This window comes from Pseudophryne corroboree, chromosome 2 (assembly GCF_028390025.1).
Source record: "Pseudophryne corroboree isolate aPseCor3 chromosome 2, aPseCor3.hap2, whole genome shotgun sequence".
Lineage (NCBI taxonomy): Eukaryota > Metazoa > Chordata > Amphibia > Anura > Myobatrachidae > Pseudophryne > Pseudophryne corroboree.
Window position 1 is genome coordinate 233,366,456 of NC_086445.1, and position 22,129 is coordinate 233,388,584.

Below are 22,129 nucleotides of genomic sequence, written 5' to 3' on the forward strand. Positions count from 1 at the left end.
CACTAATTAGGTTTGACGCTGGCGATGCCTGTGGGTGTTCCCCCATGAGCAATCGCCCCTCTTCACCTCCCCACCGCCACTTTAACCCCTGCATCCTGGGAATTAAAAACACACCATGGTAGGTGTGTATTTTTTTAAGATTAAAACCCTCTGTTTTATTTTTATTAATTTTTTTGCAATGAGCACTCACGCTGGAAGATGCCTGCGTGACCCTCTGGACGCCCCACCCCTTCCCCCGTACCTTAACTCCTGCACTCCCAAAATTTAAAAACACACCATGGGAGGTGTGTACTTTTAAAAAACACCCACCACTGAAGGGGTTAACATCATAAAGAACACCCACCACTGAAGGGGTAAACATCATAAAGAAACATAAACAGACATACAGTACATAGTGTAATCCAGTAGTAGGATTAGAACACTAAAATATACATGAATGCTCATAGAATATAAAAGCTTAAAACAGCTTAAATGAAGCATTCAATCAGCAGGTCTGCTCAACACGTTTTGTCAAGAAGGAGCTGTGTCTTCCACAGGGGTAATGAAAGGAGATTTTCTGAAGTGCCCCATTTTTGCTCGCAAAAGGCAGCCCGCTTAGGTTTCTATGGAGGCTGTTTTATTTCCTGAATTTTACCAAGCTTCTCTGACAGCAGCATCGCAAGTCATCACATCTCACCTGCGACATAGCTGGGGACAGAGTACATGACAGGAGCTGCTGATGGGAGCAGGGATCCTGTAGCAGTAGCCTGTCTGGATAGTCAGGTGCTGGGAAGAGGTGCCAAATGGAGGGTGGCCCTGGCAGTGCACTTAGTGGGGCGAATATTGTGGAGACTGGACAGATCTGAGAAAAGACGCACAAGGCCCTAGGCAATATATCGCCTCAGGGCCCCATAATAATGTATCTATAAATACATATACATACTACTCTCCCCCCTGACTCAGCTACCTCCCTCACACAAATACCCCCTAATACAGCTTTCCTATCCTCATACAGACCCCCACACACACAGATCTCCGCACACAGGTCTCTCCCTCACATATTGTATCTATCTATTCCTCCCACAGACTCCCACCACACACACACACCTCTCCCATATAAATCAGCTTCCCCCTAACACACATACAGTGCACTAATCGAACGGCTGAGGTAGTCACTGGGTGTGTACCCCATGATACGTGTGTGAAAGTTGTTCACAGACACATCACTTCGGCCTACAGCACAGCCGATGGCCAATATATCAACAGATGTATTGGCACATCTGGCTATGTGTACACTTGCTGAAGGGGCAGTCGGTAACTGACATCTCAACTGGGTGGGCATATTTAAATGCCCGCCCAGTTGTGACGTCAGGCACAACACATTGGGCGGTATGCACTTACCAATTTGTCAGGTCGGCAGATGCCCTGGGGCTCCTACCCATCCTCCAAAGGTAGCATACCCTCCAAATGTACCTTTTTGGCCGGTAGAGTACTGTTTTTTTATTGTCTGTACCGGCCAAAAGGGCTTTGTACCGATTTTTCTTACCAAATTTCTATGGAAAGTATAGAAAAGGGAGCATGGCCACGCCCCCTTTACCCGCAGCCACGCCCCCTTTCCTAATTTGTGCTGGTTTTTCAGTGTCAAATGTTGGAGGGTATGTGGTAGGGGTGGGGAGTTGCTATCAGCGGCAGCTGATCTTCCGCTCAGCATGTAGGACCTGGAGCAGTAATTTCTGCTAATTACTCCTTTACTTCACAAAAGGGTGAGAGATGGGGTGGGAGGGAGAACACTAAACTGTAGAAGGGGGCATTGAGCTGAATTAAGGTGCCCCGGTACATGACTTCTAGGATGGATAGTGTAGTGGGCTTCATATTCATAATTTTTCGGTGGGAGGGCAGCTTGCTTGACTGAAGATATCTCCAATTCCTGGAAATAGATTTCTTAGCTTTCAATTGGATAAACAACTAGAGAGTCCCACCTTTCAGGAGGTATTGGGGACTTGGGGATCAGAGTTCAGGAGCCAGAGCAATCTACTAACGAAAATATAAAACAGCATACCAGGGGTGTGGAGATGGAGCATGGATCAGCTGCTGGAAAGCACTTTCCAGCTTTTCAGCTGATGGATCAGCTCTTGTTCTGAGCATAGTAGAGACAAACTGCCAGTATCCACCGAAAGGGGAGAGTCCCAGCTTTTGGAGTATACCATCAGAAAACTCTTAGACAGAACCAAATATATCTGGCGGGGAACATCAATTTAATGGGGACCACTGCTTTGAAGTTGGATATCTCCAGTTCCACAGGGCTGATTTTGAAAACTCTGGTACCCCTGGGAAAAGTGGACCCTCAGTTATCATTCTACACATGCTCAGGAGCAGACTGTACGCAGCTACAGGCAATGTAGAGTTGTATGCCAACAAAACGCATCTGTGCTAGTGACGAAAAGGACCATATCTGAGCCTTAAAGCGGCATTCTCACACACACATGCAATGTTCAGGGAGGGCGTGAATTAGTTAAGAACAAGCCCTTCAGCTGTTTAATGTATATGATTCAGCTCAATAAGTATGACTTTACTTATTCTTCAATATCCGGTATATTTTGGGCATTAGCTCAAGAAGAATTAGGTGTGTCACCTATTACATTTACGTACAGTAAGACTAATTACTATTTAGATAACATGATGATACATAGCCACGTGGGCCTGGGGCACTTAAGACAGGGAGGCCCTCTCTCTCATGTCAGCACTGCAACCGTGGCTATGCCCGCTGTGTCTCTTTCCCCTGTGCAGATGATATATAGTATACATAACCGGATGGCACTCCAGAACCAGTAACAGTAATAAACACAAGTGGTCACATACTGTATACCCATGGAGGATGGAAGGGCACCCTGACACACTGATCTGTATTTAGCTGAGTGCCGGACAATTGGAATCACTATATACAGTATCTATCCAAAGAAGAGTCTGCAGCCTTGAAACATTGGTAACTAGTATGTACATGTGACTTTTTCAATATATTCACTTTAAAAAGCTGTGGAGTGCTTCTTCTTTGGATATACTTACCTATACAGAGAACACTCATGCACTAAACTATCAGTAAAGGCGAGTGGCAGTATCTTGCTTATATATATTATAAACCACGGTTTGCTTACAGGACTAAAAGCTATACTTTAAACACACTTAATACACTTTAATATTGAGGCGCTGCGGCCGCTGTAATTAACCTTTCACCCTTATTTTGTTCACAAACCTTACGTACACAAGATCGTACAGTGTACGCACTCTGCGTACGTGCGCCGAAAGGGCGTAGTGACTACACAGTTTACGTACACAGGCCTATACGCTGTTAGCACAATGCAGAAGCCCTAGTGGCTGTAAATACCTAAAAACAACAGATGTGTGCACTCCTGACTCCACCAATAGTAGGGTGAGTGTGCACACTCCCAAGCGCTGATAATTATCGAGAAATGGAGATTGAATGATGGCACAGTCTGCCGCCCCTACTTATAAGGATAATTGTATTCCTTATGCTACAAACAAAACACTGAATTGCCAGGGAGTAATCTCCCAGCAAACAAAGAGGGGCACTGTCTGTGCCAATCAATGAAAACAATATAAATTTATTAACGATAAAATTTCATATAGTTTATTTAAAAAACTCAAATGTCACACATATATGCTGCAGCATAAATATTCAATAAAAAAACCATGATTAAATAATTAATATATAATTTATCAATTCATATATTTGCATATTCCCCCAATTCATATCATACAATTTAATATGTGCCGAAAACTTATAAAACCTTTATGTAGGACTATTCCTTTATAATGTCCACTGGATTACATATAAATATATAGAGGTATGGGCTGATCTTCGAACACTATGTGTTCATGTGTCCCGGAGATTGCTTTAAGATTGTTAATGAATAATGTGTGCACACACTGATTTATGTAATAAGATGTTGTCATCAGGGCCGGTGCAAGGTTTCTCGGCACCCTAGGCAAAACTGAACCCAACCCCCCCTCCTCCTTATTCACGTTACTTTTACAGTAGTGCCTCTTATTGATGTCGCGTCACACAGTAGTGCCTCCTATTCACGTTACATCACATTAGAACCCATTTCCGTTAAACCACACAGTAGAGTCAATTCACATCCTGCCACACGGTAGTACTCCTTATACACATTATGCCACACAGTAATAGTGCCCCTTATAACACAATATGCCATAAAGTAATGCCCCCTATACATTATTCCACACAGTAATGCCCGCTATACATTATGCCACACAGTAATGCCCCTTATACATTTTGCCACACAGTAGTGCCACTTACAGATTATGACACACACAGGAATGCCCCTTATAACATTATGCCACACTATAGTAATGCCCCTTACACATTATGCCATATTATGATTGGCTACCGGTCCGGCTCGCAGATGGCTCCAGATTCAAAATAATGGTGTCATTGTCTCTCACATGGTTCTGTGCACTGTCCAGTGCACCACCTATAAACAGTTGGCACATAAAACACAAATGTGTGACTGTACTGGAGCAAAAATGCAAATATATTATATATATCCAACCTTTTTATAATACAGTATATCCATTTCATGAAAAGTGAGTGTCTGTTATGTTTCTTTCTTTAATTACAGTTGTAAATGCTAGTTACACCCCTTCGTGTATATATATACTTATTGATTTTGTGTCCTGCATCTCCTTTCCTGTTTATACAAAATGTAACAAAAAGTAAATGTATACATACAGTGTATGTGTGTATATATATATTAGTTAAAGCAGTCAATAGCCGGTGCCCTCCAATCCGAGCTGCATCAATGTGTGTAGCATAATGTAGTTTCCATATGCGGCGGTACTCAGAATAAAACAGACCAGTAAGGTTTAGTTACCAATGTCTCAATGCTCAATAGGTTGCATTTTCGTCAGGGTGCAGAACGTTCTGCACCCTGACGAAAATACAACCCATTGAGCATTGAAAGGTTGGTAACTAAACCTGCCTGGTCTGTTTTATTCTGAGTTTCGCCGCATATGGATGAGATATATATATATATATACTAGGAAGAATCAGGAGAGCGCACTAGTAAGTTAAAAGTAATCACTTTATAAAAAAACGGAATAATATCCACATACATTTAGGTTTAGAGAACATAGACACTGTCACCGTTATGCTTCATCTCTCCCCCCCCCCTCCCTGGACCCGGCGGGTGACGTCACATCGTCCACAGCAGGTAACCACGTTTATATATATATATATATATATATACATATATATATATATATATATATATATATACACATATATACATACACACATATATACACACACATATATATATACATATATATATATATATATATACACACACACACACACACACACACACACACACACATGTATATATATATATATATATATATATACACACACATATACATGTGTATATATATATATACATATACACATATACATGTGTGTTTATATATATATATATATATATATATATATACACACACATACATATATACATGTGTATGTATATATACATATACATAACCATATATATATATATATATATATACACACACACGTATATATATATATATATATATATATATATACATATACATACACACACATACATACATACATACATATATATATATATATATATATATATATATATATTAAAAATTCAATTTATAGCATAAGATAAGTTTGTGGACCCCCTTATATGTTTTCAGTTAATCATCCCCACCCCTAACATCCATTGTACCGACCTCCCCCCCCTCCAGATAAATTATACCTTTTAACCCTTATGTAGTATTAGAGTAAGATGACAAAACATGATTTCACATACATTTTTTGCTGACTGTGGCTGGGACTGTCATATATGTGCGGTTCCAGGAGGTGGAGCCGGCCGCGGTCAGGCAAATACAAGGGAGCCAACCCAGAAGCAGGAGGGCGGCATGCAGCTTGTGGCAAACGGCGTCAGTGAGGGAGCATGGAAGGCTGGGGGCAGCAATCGAACCTCCCTGCCTACGGCTGCAGGAGTTGGAGGGAGAGGACGATGCTGCTGCCTGCCCGGATTTAGGACACAGCAGCATCGCGCTGCTGCTCCTGGTTGTTGCCGGGGTCTGTCAGCAGAGTGGGCGCTGCAGCCACAGTTCACCCTGGCCGGGGGTGACTGATAGTGATGGCTGCGGCTGGTTAGACCCACACTGGGGCCGCCGCTAGCCAGTCCTGCGCAACATGATTTTTAGTTTAAACTAATTCAGGAGGGGCATGCCGCCCTCTAGTGGCCGGCGCTCATAGGCAGCTGCCTAAAGCTGCCTAATGGTAGCGCCGGCTCTGGTTGTCATGTATATAAATCATTCATATCACCTCCAGCTGATTTCCATATTAATGGTGCTCCGTAATTCCACTCCCTCTGCTGGTGCTTTTCCGTTTAGTACAGACTATCTGGAGTATTGAGTCTTTTGCAGGCATCCACAGTGCTCTGACTCCCTCTGCTGGTGATTAGCCGCTATTGCAAATGCACTGATATTTATGCCGTGAATAAGTGCTGGTTTCAAATGGTGATAAATAAAGATGATATGACCTGGCTCAGTCACCTCGAAAACGCGTTTCTCCGCCTTCTACCACATCAGCGTCTTCCTCAGTTCGAATGACTGTGCTCAGTAGACTCCGTTTATATAGTCCCTGTAATTTGTAATTCCCGCACCGATTTGCGCATGCACACTTACTCGTGCGTTCCAAGCCTCACTTTCAGTCCGTTCCTTTTATAGACTGCGGCGGCCATTTTACCAGCCCATACCAAGCCTCATTTTCATGTATGGACATCATTTCAGAGGTATTTCCTTGAAAACCAAGCCTCGTTTTGAATCCCGGTGGCCATCTTTAATTTTGAATAAAGCACTTTTGTTTGTATCCCACACCTCGTTTTCAAACCCAGTTGACATTAAAATGAACACTATTTATAAGGCACATTTAAAATACATATATATTTATCCCCTCTCACTTGCTTAATCCACATATGCAGTACCCATAACTGTACTATATAAAAAAAATATATAAAAATATATATATTCTACACATATATATATATATATATATATATATATATATGTATACACACGCACGAAAAGAGCTAATCGTGCACATGCACACACATATATGGGGGGAACTTTTTTTATCCAATTAATTACACAAATCAATTAAAATTAATCAAATAATAACGATATTTACCATGTCATACATATACGTATATTAATAATATTACTAACACTAATAATTACATAATCATCCAAAGCATACATATATGTATATATATATATATACACATTGGGGAAACATTCACTTAGTATCCAATATATCCCAATGATACATATATCTTCTTTATAAAAATCGTTTCCACCTCCATTTTTCGATAACACAAGGCAGTATACATACACCTATAACCTTTTCACATCCATTATTTCATGATCTATTATATTTTTCATATTTCATTTAACTCCCCCGAATCATTAAGTCCCTGTGGAATCAGATTTTTAAGATTAAATATCCAGAAGGCTTCCTTTTTACATAACCTTCTATATCTATCTCCTCCTCTATTGGTCACCGCCAGCTATTCAATTGCAATAATCTTGATATTTTCACTTTTTCCTTCCCCACATCCTAGAATATGACGATAAAGGTAAGTATTCCCTATCTTTTTATCTATTTGACGCGTAATGTTCCATAAATCTTACATGGAGTGCCCGAGTGGTGCGCCCCACATATTGTAGTCCACATCTGCACTGTAAAACATATATAACATATGTGGATCTACATTCGTGAAGCTTTTTATACTGTACTGCTCCTTCAAAACTGATGAAGTAAACTGTATCGTTTTCTTATTCGTATGTCTACATGTTGTGCAATTGGTTTTACCACATTTGTGGAAACCTACTGGCGGTTTAGGTAACCACGTATTCTTTTGTCCTCCTTGAACCCCAGATGATGCAGAATTTTTACCTGAGAAGAAACTAGGTGCTACCACAGATTTCAAATTGGCCGATTTTCTAAATATCACTTGGTCAGTCAATTTTACATCACAATTCAAGATTTCATCTAATCTCAATATCGACAGATTTTTTCTAATGATCTTCTTGATTTCATATGTATTAGTATTAAACTTGGTTACAAACATTGTTGTCCTATCTATCATCTTATCTTTATTCTTTTTTAGAGAGACCCTAGTGGTGTCTAATAAAGATTCCCTCTTTATGTTTTCCACCTCTCTAAGGGCTTGATCTAGTACTAATTTAGGGTATCCCTGTATCATGAATGCCTCATATAGTGATTCTATTTGTTCCCTCGCTGCTTCATTTGTGGAGCAATTCCTTTTAATACGAAGAAATTGACCCTTAGGTATATTATCTTTCCATCTTTGCAGATGGCTACTCTTATAATGTAGATACCGATTTTGATCTACCTCCTTCACAAAAGTTTTAGTTGTTATTTGATTATCTTCTATTTGTAATGCTATATCCAGAAAAGTTACTTGTGTAGAGTGACAACAACCCGTGAATTTTAATCCATATTGATTGTGATTTAGACTATTAATAAATATCTCAGCTTATTCAATACTCCCCTCCCAAATGAAAAATAAATCGTCAATGAAACGGCCATAGAGGACCAGGTCCGCCCCGAGTCCGCCACCCACCCCAAATATGTTGCTCCTCAAACCTACCCATAAAGAGGTTGGCAAAACTCGGGGCGAACCGGGTCCCCAAGGCCGTTCCCTTGATCTGTAAATAGTATTGTTTGTTAAAAATAAAATAATTATGTTTTAATATAAATCTAATACCCTCTATAATTAGCCACCTAAGTTCTTTTGTTATATTGGGATCATTGAGGAGATAAAAGTCCACAGCTTCAATTCCCAAATGATGCTCTATATTCGAATACAATGATTCTGCATCACATGTGATGAAACAATAATTAGGTTGCCATTTAATGGTTTTAATAAGATTCAAAAAAATGTGTAGTATCCTTAATGTGTGACTTTAATTCTTTAACATAACCCTGTAAAAAACTATCTACAAAATAAGATAAATTACTCGTCAATGAGTCCACTCCTGCGATAATGGGCCTCCCCGGTGGGTTGATAAGTGTTTTATGCACTTTAGGCAAACAATAATACGTCGGAATAACAGGATTCTCACAAAATAAAAAACACTGTGTTTCTCTGGATATAGCGCCCAAATCCAGTGCTTTACTTAATAGATTTTTTAGTTCCCTCTGAAATAAGGCGGTGGGATTGTGGACCATTTTGGAATACTGGCAGGCATCATTAAGCTGCCTGTCAGCTTCCTTAAGATACATTACTGTATCCATTACCACAATCCCACCGCCCTTGTCAGCTTGTTTAATAGTCAGCGTGGAATCACTCCTCAGGGTTTTCAATGCTATTCTTTCCTGGGGACTCAAATTATCTTTTAATGGTTGTTGGTCAGATTTTTTACATAACTCTCTAAATTGTTCCAATGTTGATCTATAGAAGCTCTCAATATACGGACCTCTATAATTGAGCGGATAAAACTCTGACTTATTTTTAAACTTAACCTCTTTATCTGAACCCCCTTATATGTCAAATAATTTAATCAAATCCCCATCCTTTGAATTGTTCGTTGACTCGGCCGCCAGTGATTCTAACATTCTCAAAGCTTCATTGTCATCTTGATCTAATATAATAGGGTAACCCTCATTATTTTTATTTTTCATATTTTTTAAAGCAAAATATCGTTTTCTACTTAAGGTTCTAACATAGCGGTTGAGATCAAGGAACAACTCAAATAGATTAGGCCTTTGGGCCGGTGCAAAATTTAGTCCTTTCTCCTGCAATTTTAATTGATCATTAGTAAGTTCTTTTGAAGACAAGTTCAACACCCCTTTTCCCTTTACTTTAGTTTCATACTTTTTGTTTGACTTCCTATTTCCACCTCTTTTTCCTCTAATTCTTGTTCTCTTGGCCTTTTGACTGACCACCCTATTTTTTCTTGTTTTCTGTATGGTCGATTTTGAAATCTGTGGCTTTCCTCCAAAAAATTATCCTCATCATGATTATGGGATACCTGTCTATTTCTACCCCCCTTATCCAACCACTCCTCCCTTTCAGATTCTTTTCTATTCCACCTGGGGTTTGCGGCAGGAGACTTCAGTTTGTTTTGTGTTGATAATATCTCATATCTATTTCTTAATCTAGGGGATTCATATCTCTCACCCTCCTGATTTCTATATCTCCTTGATTCTCTATAGACCACCAAATTATTTCTCTCATCATGAATTCTATATCCTCTGGGTTCCCTAGATCTTACTGAGGTCCAAGATCCTTTTTGGTTACGGGACCTATGTTGGAAATTACTAATTTCCCTTCTCATATCTCCTTCTTCTGTATACGGTCTATTAGAATACATTTCATTTGACTTCTTTCTGTTGTACGTATGTACCTCCCCTTTCTCATAGTCCAACTTATCTCTATTCATTTTATTATTTTTTCTGGAAAGGGGATAAATATATATGTATTTTAAATGTGCCCTACAATGGAGTCAGTGATGTAGTGTATGGTATCGAGGGGTCTGTAATGTATTGTAGGATACAAAGGGCATAGGCAAACGCAGGGGGGGGGGGGGTTTCTGGTTGCCTGGAAACCCCTCTCCCTCTCTGCATGTTTCTCAAAATATGACAATAATAGCAATAGTATATAATACGATTACTAGAGCTGCTGCCACATCATGCAGGTTATGGAACAGAGCGGGGCTACTGCACACGCCCAGTGGTAGAAACTTCTTTTACCAAGTTTGCTCTATGTGAGGATCTGGGTCCTCACCCCGTGCTCTGGACCAGAGAGTAGCTACCAGGAAGAAGAGACAGGAGCTTACCATGTGGTGGGAGAATGTGTGCTTAGAAAGTGCAGTATTGGTTCTACTATAGTTGTGTACTTTATTTATAGTTTGTTTAACCTTTTATAGTTTGTTTAATCTTTTCCTGACCAATTCTTTATATAATTTAAATGTTTGATACAGCCCATACTATAGACCATCTAAAGTTTTAAATATTAATACTGTATTCCATACAGTATCCAGTGTATAAAAAGACTAATGTGTACATTAATGTCCAGGGACGTTGCTAGGTTCTTCTACAGCTCCCCCAGTCTCCTGCATTTACTTTAATGTTATGCAGAGTGGGAGATTGTGGACTACATTTGGAAACCCCTCTCTGGAAATCCTGCGTTTGCCACTGAAGGGGACAGTAAGTAGTGTAGGGTATAAATAGGTCAATAGTTTAGTGCACAGTATAGAGGGTATAGAGGGGTCATTTATGTAGTTTTTTTTCCTATCAGCGTCAATGTGTTTTATTATTTTTAATTGTGGTGGCCTATGTGCTGTATTATTTTCCTGTTGGGGCCTATGTGCTGTATTCATTTCCTGCGGTGGCCTATTTGCTGTGTTATGTTCCTGCGGGTGCCTGTGTGCTGTAATATATTCCTGCGGGAACCTATGTGCTATATCACTTTCTTGCAGTGGCTTTTGTGCTGTATTATGTTCCTGCAGTGGCCTATGTGCTGTATAATGTTCTTGCAGTGGCCTATGTGCTGTACTATGCTCCAGCTGTGGCCTACAGTATGTGCTGTATTATTTTCCTGTTGAGGCCTACAGTATGTGCTTTATTATTTTTCTATCAGTGCCAATGCGTGTGTGTTTTTTCCTATCTGTGCCAATGTGTGCATATTTTTACTAGGGATAAGCCAGTTCGGTTCTCTGAGAACCGAACCTGCACAAACTTGGGGATCCAATCCCGGATCCGAGATAGGCTTGGTTTTCGCACCTGACTCGGATCCGAAAAACAAGGCAAAACATCATCATCTCGCTGTCAGATCTTGCGGGTTTTGGATTCTATATATAGTCCAGACTTCGAGAATGCACAGTAAGGACCAGAGCTGGATTAAGGAAGGGGCCCGGGGGGTACATACCCCGTGCTCCCCTTTCCAAAAGGATTCCCTGCCACACCACAGATCGGATCTCTCTTCCGATCCGATCTGCGGTGCTGTGCTTCCCGGCTCCCGTCCTCACTGCAGCGGTGGCCGCACAGACAGGACAGCTGAGCTCAGCTGTCCAATAATATATGAATGAAGCAGCCTGCGTGCCCAGCCAGTGACTGAGCGGCAGGATGCTTCATTCATACATTATTGGACAGCTGAGAAGTCACACAGCTCAGCTGTCCTGTCTGTGTGGCCGCTGCTGCAGTAGGGACGGGAGTGCAGGGCAGGAGGCCGCTGCTGCTTGGGGAGGCAAGTCTTAGTAAGCTGCTGCTGCATATATATATATATATATATATATATATATATATATAAATAACAACCACTCAACTCCGGCACTCCAGAAGTCCCACAGGACCAACTTGCTCAGGTGCCTTCCCCCGGGGGGTCACCCCAGTACACGAACAGGAACAAACGAGGCGGCACTCAAAGACTTAGAAAATGCATCAAACGTGTATTAGTGCTATCAACGTTTCGGGGACCACCTCCCCTTCGTCAGGATAACTGCACAAGTGAAAAAAACAGACTTATATAGCAATAAACTTACCCCCCTTGTAAGATTCCCCACGCTCGTTCTCCCCTGGCCACGCCATTCGGGCATCCCGTCCGGCGTCACCGCTCGCACCAGCGGAACCGGAAGTGACGTCGCGGCTCCCTCCTGTGTGGCCATGGAGACGCTACAACAAACCAGACATGACATGTATAAACCTGAGTGTCTATAGGCAAGACTGTAACATGAAATACATTACAGATATAAAGTGCATACTATAATAATAAAATAAGCTTGTCATCATGGTGAAAGATATAAAAGTGCCTAGTGCTAATGACAATCATAAAAGTACTTAGTACTTGATAGCACTAATACACGTTTGATGCATTTTCTAAGTCTTTGAGAGCCGCCTCGTTTGTTCCTGTTTGTTTGTTTATATATATATATATATATATATATATATACATACAGTATATACATATATATACACATATATATATATATATATATATACACATCTGCCTTCTCTTTATTAGGGGCCCCATTGTCTTAAGTGCCCCCCCCCCCCCCATGGTCTTAATCCGGCTCTGGTATGGACGTGTTCCTTCTGTGCTGTTAGGGAAGGAGCAAGCAATGAGAAAGCAAAGAGGGGCAGGAGAGAGCAGAGGGGTTGTTTTGCAGGAGAGTTCAGTTGGGTGCTTGGGTGTGCTGTCACTGTGTATAGGACCAGGTGTTCTCTGTCTATAAGGGGCTGTGTACTGCCATACACTACTGCTATATATCCTGTGTGTGTGATTCAGAGCAAAAATGATATTCCTATTGGTGCATCACTCTGACTACTAGTACTGCAGCTGCAGTACACTACTGCTATATGGCTGTGTGATCCAAAGCAAAAATATATTTCTATTGGTGCATCACTCTGACTACTAGTACTGCGGCTGCAATACACTACTGCTATATATCTGTGTGTGATCCAAAGCAAAAATTATATTTCTATTGGTGTGTCACTCAGTGTACTGCCGTACACTACTGCTATACATTTGTGTGTGATCCATAGCAAAAAATATATTTTTATTGGTGCGTCACTCAGTAACGTCTACCAGTACTGCCCTACACCACTGCTATATACAGAATCTGTGTGTGATCCAAAGCAAAAACATATATATCTATTGGTGCGTCACTCTGACTACCAGTACTGTGGCTGCCGTATACTACTGCTAGATATATGTGTGTGATCCAAAGCAAAAAATATATTTCTATTGGAGACTACTAATACTGCGGCTGCAAGGAAAAACTAAATTTTCTGAAGAGACTCACAGATCAGTCAGGAACAGGTTTTGACATCTGGTCCAGACTAAAAAAATCTGCCTACAATTGCTGTCATGTCTACTGTCACTGCATATGATACTGTCAACATTGAAAGAATGGTTGATGACTATTTCAGTGATAGCATCCAAATAGACATGTCAGACAGTCAGTTTCAATACTGGCAGGAAAAAAAAGGCAATTTGGAGGCCCTTGCACAAACTGGCTTTGTTTTATTTAATTTGCCTCACCTTTCACTGTGAACCTTGTCAGCAATCGGCGTTGGCGGTTACTTCCCCAAAATGTGGAAAAGATGATGTTCATCAAAATGAATTACAATTCCACGAGGAAGACCTTTACCAGTAATTGCCTCCAAGAAGTACAGAGGGATCTGTAATGGTGGATTCCAGCGGGGATAAATTAATAGTCTGTGAAGAAGAGGATGTACATACTGATGGGGGTGAGGAATCGAAGGATGATGATGACATCTTGCTTCTATAGAGCCAGTTTGTGCAGGGAGAGATCAATTGCTTCTTTTTTTGTGGGGGCCCAAACAAACTAGTCATTTCAGCCACAGGTGTGGCAGTCCCTGTCGCTGAAATGATTGGTTTGTTAAAGTGTGCTGTTTATACAACATAATAGTGGGTGGGAGGGCCCAAGGACAATTCCATCTTGCACCTCTTTTCTTTGCATAATGTGCTCCGAAACATGCGTGGATTGTGAGGAAGTAATGGCCCACTTAGATGACCCTTTGGTCCTAGCAGGGCAAGGGTTAGAGTTTTGTTTAACTAAAGACTGATTTAATTGCTGTAACTGAGTTAACAGAGTATCTGCCTATGGCGGATTAACTGCAGGGACAATATGTGGCTGCAATGGCACAGGAGGTCCCACAGGGGGCGTAAGTCTCATTACTAGCATAGCCAGCAGATTAGAAAAAGCAGCCCAAGGTGGGTCTTGTTGTGCCACCGCTGCTGCAGGCTGACTGAGGGGTACTGGACCCCCGGTACCAGGACCCTCAGCTGGAATATTTTCCTCAGGTGCATCCGTGGCGTCAGTACTGTATGACGCAGAATCAGCCACGGATCTACCGCCCTGTGTAGCAGACACTATTTGGAAACGTAGCCTTAGGGCGTACAATATAGCCAGACAAAGTACCAGACAAAAACCCCCTATGGCATGTGACTGCAGATGCAGAACACAAATAGAGGATTTAAGTGGTATATGGTGACTGAAATACACAGAGAAAAATACCAATGTATTATATCCTGTGAAACACTATACAGTATATATAGGACCCTGACGCACTTAGACCCCCCTCAGGGTACAGAATATAGGGATAGCAATATGTATGAGATACATGGAATAGGAACCACACAGCAGCTATTGGCACACACAGTCACATGTACAATGCAGAAATTATTACAATCAACAATAAAACTGCACTAAACTAGCAATAGTATACTAAGTAAAGCTTTGTATGTATACAGATATAACAATGCACAGTAAATACTGGATGTATATCACAGGATACTTGTACTAAATATCCCTGTAGTTATGCACTTTTTCTTAACTAACACTGTCTAAATCACATGTAGAATACTTAAGTGTCCTGTAAATGCACAGCGCTGATGAGGCAGGCGGCTTTACAGTGGAGACAGTGCCCAGCAGTCCCAGGATCAGCGCAGCTCTGTGTAATGGCGCCCAAACGCTGGCAGGGAGTGAGGGAGAGAGAGAGATGCAGATCCAGGGTGGGAATATCTGCTGTAGATGGCGCCTGGGTCTGGGGGAGGGGCTACAGGTCAGAACCTTATCCCCTCTGCTGGACTTCACCACCAGGTACTGCGGGGCCTATACTAAACGGATTTTATTAAATCCAACCTGTGCCCCTTGACCTGGTGGATATAGTGGGGTCACACGGCCACAGTGTCCACGGATCGCGATTTCGGCGAGTCCCGCCTGGGAAACCCCTTACGTCCTCCCGATGATGCGGCCACGTGATCCAGGAGAGCAGTGGCGGTATGTGTGCCTGAAGGGACCGGAGCGCCTTCACTGTAAGTACCAGGCAACCAGGGTGCGGGAGAATGCAGCACCGCTGGGGGAGGTGAGGGAGCCGCAGCACTATATGTCAGTATGACATATAGCAACTAGTGCCTGTGCTGCAGCCCTTGAAGTCTTCTTTCTTGTCCAAAAAGCTCTTTTCAGGGCTGCCTAGCGCAGCCCTCCCTGTTAGCTGCCTGCAGTGCAGGCACCAACTTACAAACTGAGCTCCAGTGCCTAGAGGCGTGGATATAGAGGAGGCAGTGCAAGGCATCCTGGGAATAGCCAAAGCTTTAGCCTGTTGGTGCCTCAGATCAAGATCCAGCTCTACAACTTGATGTTACTCCGTTAATACCAGTGTATTCCACTGCAGAAATGAATGTTGTTGAGGTTAATAATAGCGTAGGATCAAAATCAACCAGATCCAAAACCAAAACCAAAACACGAAAGTGTGGTTTTGGCAAAACCAATCCAGATCCAAAACACGAGCATGGAACCAGAACGAAAACACGAAAAGTGCCCGCCGCACATCTCTAATATATATATATATATATATATATATATATACACACACACACACATACTGTACATATATATATATATATATATATATATATTTATTTGTATGTGTCTCTATATATATATATATATATATATATATATATAAAATATGGGAAGCAGTTAGGATCCCGGCGGTCGATTTACTAAATGATATCCTCCATCATGGTCTTTTTTGAATTTAGACTGGACATTTTTGTTATTAATTTATGACCTTTGTGACTATGTAACTTTGAATTTCTGTTTTCGTTATATCTGTTGGTTTTGATTTTTTCTCTCTTTGATTATTACCTTGAACTCTGAGAGGATCACACCAACCCTATTGCAATTTACCTGTTCCACTGCTAATGTAGGAAGTTGTATATGATCCATCTGTAGATTCAGGGTTAAACACTTGTCTACTTAGGACCGGTCAACCTGTAGACCATAGTCTGAGACATTATTTTTGGACTTACTTTAAACATGGAACATTGTTAGGTTGGTACCTGTTATTATTAACCTGGTTTTATACCTACTCTAATCAATATATACAGTGGTGTATATGTTTCTTCAGGATTCCTTTAATTTATTGGGCATCTGATTCTGTGCCCCTGAGGAAGTCCAATAACGGATGAAACGCGTTGGATATTCCAGCCATTCTGCTTTCATCTATGCTGTATGTTGGATTTATGCTGACAAAGAAATACTTTGAAAACTAAATGTAAACCGGACAAAACCCTGAATTATACCTCTGTGAAATTGTACAGATGCCATATGTATTTTATTGTACATATTTATGTTTAAAATAAAAACACAAATAGATTTTTATTACAGTTATTTTTATGTCAGTTAATGTGTTTTAATGTGATGAACAGTACTGTAAATTAGCGTCCTCAGATCTGTATACTTATATATGTATATAAAATATGGGAAGCAGATAGGATCCCGGCGGTCGATTTACTAAATTATAACCTCCATCATGATCTTTTTTGAATCTAGACTGGACATTTCTGTTATTAATTTATGACCTTTGTGACTATGTAACACTGAATTTCTGTTTTCGTTATATCTTTTTGTTTTGATTTTTTTTTAAATAAGATTTTGATTGAAATGTCACAATAGTTATTCATCACAAAACATATACAACATAAACAGAATATAAAGTAAAACAAACAACGTAACCAAAAAAAAAGGGGGGGGGGGGGGAGGGAAAGAAATGGTCATGGTACATCTATATATATATATATATATATATATATATATACGAACATCAAAACTCTGTTAGCATACAGCAAATAGTAATATACATAGAATAACACAACAAAATAACTACTGTACTGTTATGTTTTTGACATTTACATTTTATAGCGATGGGTAATCATCATGTGGTCTCATTTTCATACATACAATTAAATATTAAGTTTCAACTATAGTAGCTCAGCTTTAGTAGTCAATATATTGGGCCAAATTTTTTAGAACTGGTGATGTTGCTCATAGCAACCAATCAGATTCTACTAAACATTTATCTAGCTGCTTCCAGAAGATAATAATTCATTCACATAATTAATTCTGAAAATCTCCCACCTTAGTAAATTTTCCTTTCTTTTTTTTCTTGCTTCACTACTATGTGATTACCAATACGGAGTCTTAATGTTCCTTGCAGAATGCTGAGATTACTGATGTCCCATTTTATCTTTTATTGAATTAAACACAGTTAATGAAAAAAACTAATGTTACAGAACAAAGATGTCATGCTTCGTCATGTGGCTCCCTGTGCTGGTGGTGTTGGTCCTCATCCTCCTGTACAGATGGTACAGGCAGAGTCAGATACTGGAGAATCTCTCAGATAAATATGTCTTCATCACCGGATGTGACACTGGATTCGGGAATCTGCTGGCGAAGCAGCTGGACAGACGTGGAATGAGGGTTCTGGCTGCCTGTCTGACAGAGAGAGGAGCTGGGAACCTGAAAAAGGAGACCTCCAGCAGACTGCAAACAGTAATACTGGATGTTACTGACAGTGAAAGTGTGAGCTCTGCTGCCAAGTGGGTATCAAATGCTGTTGGAAATACAGGTGATTTATTTTTGTTTTATTTTCCATTTATCTTATTATCATCATTATGGAATTTTAGGGTAGAGCGTGAAAGTGTGTAATGCAATATTTTGCCAGTTTGCATTTTCCTGTGTGCTTATATGTTGTAGATGTCTGAACTACTCTAATCCTCTCTAATGTGAAACTGTTTTAGAACATTATATTAATACTTGAGGCTTAAAAATTATTGATTTAAAGATAATATATTGCATGTTATCACCCTATGTCCACTTTAATCACCCCTTCCCTGCTGAGGGCACCGGTGGCAGACGCTTCCAAAACACTTCCAAACTCCTCAAATGGAATGTTGACCTTGACATGGCCTTATGTTTTATTTCCACCCACTCTCCTCTGTAATTGGGCTTTCTTCATATACCCTCAGTAATGTGACCAATGATCTACTCTCGACTAAGCCAAAGGTCACTTTTTTTATACCTACTCGTATATCTGGGCCATTTTGCTGTTATCAATACTGTTAACCATCTTCTATTCCGAGACACCCTTCACTCCATTCGTCTTCACAGCTCTGTCCTATCCTGATTGGGCTCCTACTTATCTGATCATCCCTTTAGACTCTTTTAGAGTATCAACTTCTGACTCATGTTCCCCTCCTCTTAACCTAATGCCTGTCACCCACAGGTTTATGCTCTGGGCTCTCCTCCGTGCACTCACATGCTTGTTTAGCCTTCACTACCCACTATATGCAGATGATACTCAACTTTATTCTGCTCCCATGACCTCTTTTCCATTCTATTAACATGTGTGTCCAACAGCCTCACTGTCATCTCCAAGAGATTGTCCCAATGCTACCCTAAGCTCCATATGTCCAAAACTATGCTCATCATTCTTCATCCTAGTGTAACTACTCCTGCCCTTTGAAACTGTACAAGTCATTGGTATGACCACATTTAGATTACTGTGTTCAGTTCTGTAGGCCGTATCTTCAGAAGGATATTAATACATTAGAGACTGTACAAAGAAGGGCAACTAAAATGGTGCATGGCCTACATCATAAAAACGTACAGCACCTGGAAAGACTAAAGGATCTTAACATATATAGGGCATAATTCAGACCTCATCGCTGCTGTGCGTTTTCGCACAGCAGCCGCTCTGGTCTGAACTGCGCATGCGACGGCGCCACAGTGCACCGGTGCATGCCATACAGCTGACGGTCATCTCAGCCCTGCGATTGCCCCTGCCTAATTGACAGGCAGAGGCGTTTGCTGGGTGGGAGGGGGCGGGCCAGTGGCGTTTGGCCGTTGTTCTAGGGGCGCGGTCCGGGCAACGCAGGCGTGCCCGGACCATGCGAGGGGTGGGCCGCCGCGGCTGCGTGATGTCACATGCAGCCGCTGCGATCCGGACAGCGACGACTAGTTCCCTGCCAGCACGCAGGAGCTGCGCTGGCTGGGAGCTACTCTTCAAGTACAAAAGCATCGTCGCTGTGCAATGCTTTTGTACTTGTGCGGCGGGGTAGGGCCTGACATGCGGAGTGGACTAGCCCTGTGCTGGACGTCCCCCTGCATGTCAGGAAAGCTTACAAGGAAATAAGGAGCAAATAGGGTTTGAGGTAACAATATGGTTAAAAAAGGGACAGACTAGATGGGCCAAGTGGTTCTTATCTGCTGTCAAATTCTGTGTTTCTACTGTATGTTTCTCTCATAGCTGACAAAATCATGATTTCCCATGTAGCTTTATTTGTATCAAGGTCACTTTATCTTCAGGCCACACATTGAGGGTGGGATGTATCATGTATCACAAATACATTGCAATACATCCTGCCCCTTATTGCATGGACACCAGCATTTTTTTATTGCTGGTATGCATGAATACTTACCTTCCAGTGCCAGGACAACTCTTCAGATAAAGAGCCGATGAGAAGACCTCCTGGTTTATGACTCTGCTGCAGACCTTTGTAATATGGGGATCCACATGTATTGCAATAAACCACTGAAAATAGTGGTTTTCAGTCCTTTACACAGTCTTGTTTTCACCTCTTCGAAATATTGCCAGAATACACCTTCTATTCTCTCTTTATTTTGCATAGATTAATGCTACCTCCTGTCTTGACTTCCCCTCCCATATGTTTTGCAATCCGATTACCTGCTAAGACATAGCGGGTGCGACTACAAGTACAGTAAGTGCATCTGCATGCCGCACTTAAGATACTGCTAACGCACACATTTTTGTCTGGCACGAAGAACCAGCAAGCAATCCCACTGCACCCTTTTGAATTTCTGTTTTGTAATTAGTACTATCGCGCGCCGGGTTCGGGGCCTGACAGTTTACTTCCTGGGAGGGAGGTGGGGTGCAGGGTGCAGAGCTACCCTCAATGTGTGAACAGAGCCGCAGCTTGTTGGGGGGAATCAGGAAACATATCTTTATTAGCAGCGGTGCTTTGCGGCTGACGGACAGATTGTGCTTGGACAGTGCCACACTGTCCCACTGACGGAGAGCCCCTTTCTTCCCTACCATTCGTCTGTCTGTCTGTCCATCCATCCGTCTACCTTGTCTGTCTGTCCGTCCGTCTACACCCCCTCCCCGTCCGTCTATGCCCTACCTGGCCCCCGTCCATCTATCCATCTACAGTATGCCCCGATATGGTGTTCTGCCTGTCTATGCCCCCCCACGTCCATCTATCCATTTATGCCCCCATGCGGTGATGTGTCCATTACTGCCTGTCCGTCTTTATGTCTATGCCCGCCCCACGTCCATCTGTCCATATATCCATCTATGTCCCCATATGGTGCGCTGTCCCTCTGTCTATGCCTCCCACGTTCATCTATCTGTCTGTCTATGCCCCATATGGTGCTCTGTCCATTTGTCTATGCTCCACGTCCATATGTCTATTCCTGCCCCCCATCTGTCTATACATCTAAGCCCCCATATGGTGCTCTGTCTGTCCGTCTTGGCCCCCCACCCATCTGTCCATCTATGCTCCCATATGGTGCTCTGCCCATCCATCTATGCCCCCCAAGTCCATCTGCCTGTCTGTCAATGCCCCATAGAGTGCTCTGTTAGTCTGTCTATGAACCCCTGTCCATCATCTATGTCCACCCTCATCTGTCTGTCCATCTATTCAACTATACCCCCATATGGTGCTCTGTCTGTCCGTCTAGGCCCCCCTGTCCATCTGGCCATTTACGCACCTGTATGGGGCTTTGTCTGTCCATGCCCCATCCGTCCATCCTTGTCCACGATCTATCTCTCCATCTGTGCACCCCCTCCTGTGCTGTAGTTAGGTAGTGTCTCTTGCTCGCTCCTCCATATCTCCCTCTCCCCCCTCTCCCTATCACTTTCTCCCTTGTAGTGTCTCTCCTGCTCGCTCATCCTCCCTCTCTCTCCCTGACACTCTCTGTCCCTCACTCTCTTCCTGACTTTCTCTTCCTCTTTCCCTGACGCTCTCTTTCTCTCTGACACTGTCTTTCTCTCTCCCTGTCACTCTTTCTCTCTCTGACACTGTCTCTCTCTCTCTCTGACACTGTCTCTCTCACTCTCTCTCTCTGGCCCTGATACTCTCTCATTGATACCCTCTCTTTTCCTGCCTCTCCCTCTTTCTTTTCCCAAAACTCTTTCTCCCCCCTTTCCCTC

General features: G+C 41.9%; 1 protein-coding gene across 1 annotated transcript in view; it reads left to right on the forward strand.

The window, feature by feature from the left end:
- Nucleotides 1–22,129, forward strand: part of LOC135011382 (retinol dehydrogenase 7-like) — a 56,020-nt gene that overhangs the window by 18,497 nt on the left and 15,394 nt on the right. The window contains exon 2 of the mRNA XM_063952454.1: nucleotides 18,189–18,523. Coding sequence (XP_063808524.1) covers nucleotides 18,196–18,523 — 328 coding nt within the window. The 5' untranslated portion in view covers nucleotides 18,189–18,195. The remainder of the gene's footprint in view (nucleotides 1–18,188; nucleotides 18,524–22,129) is intronic.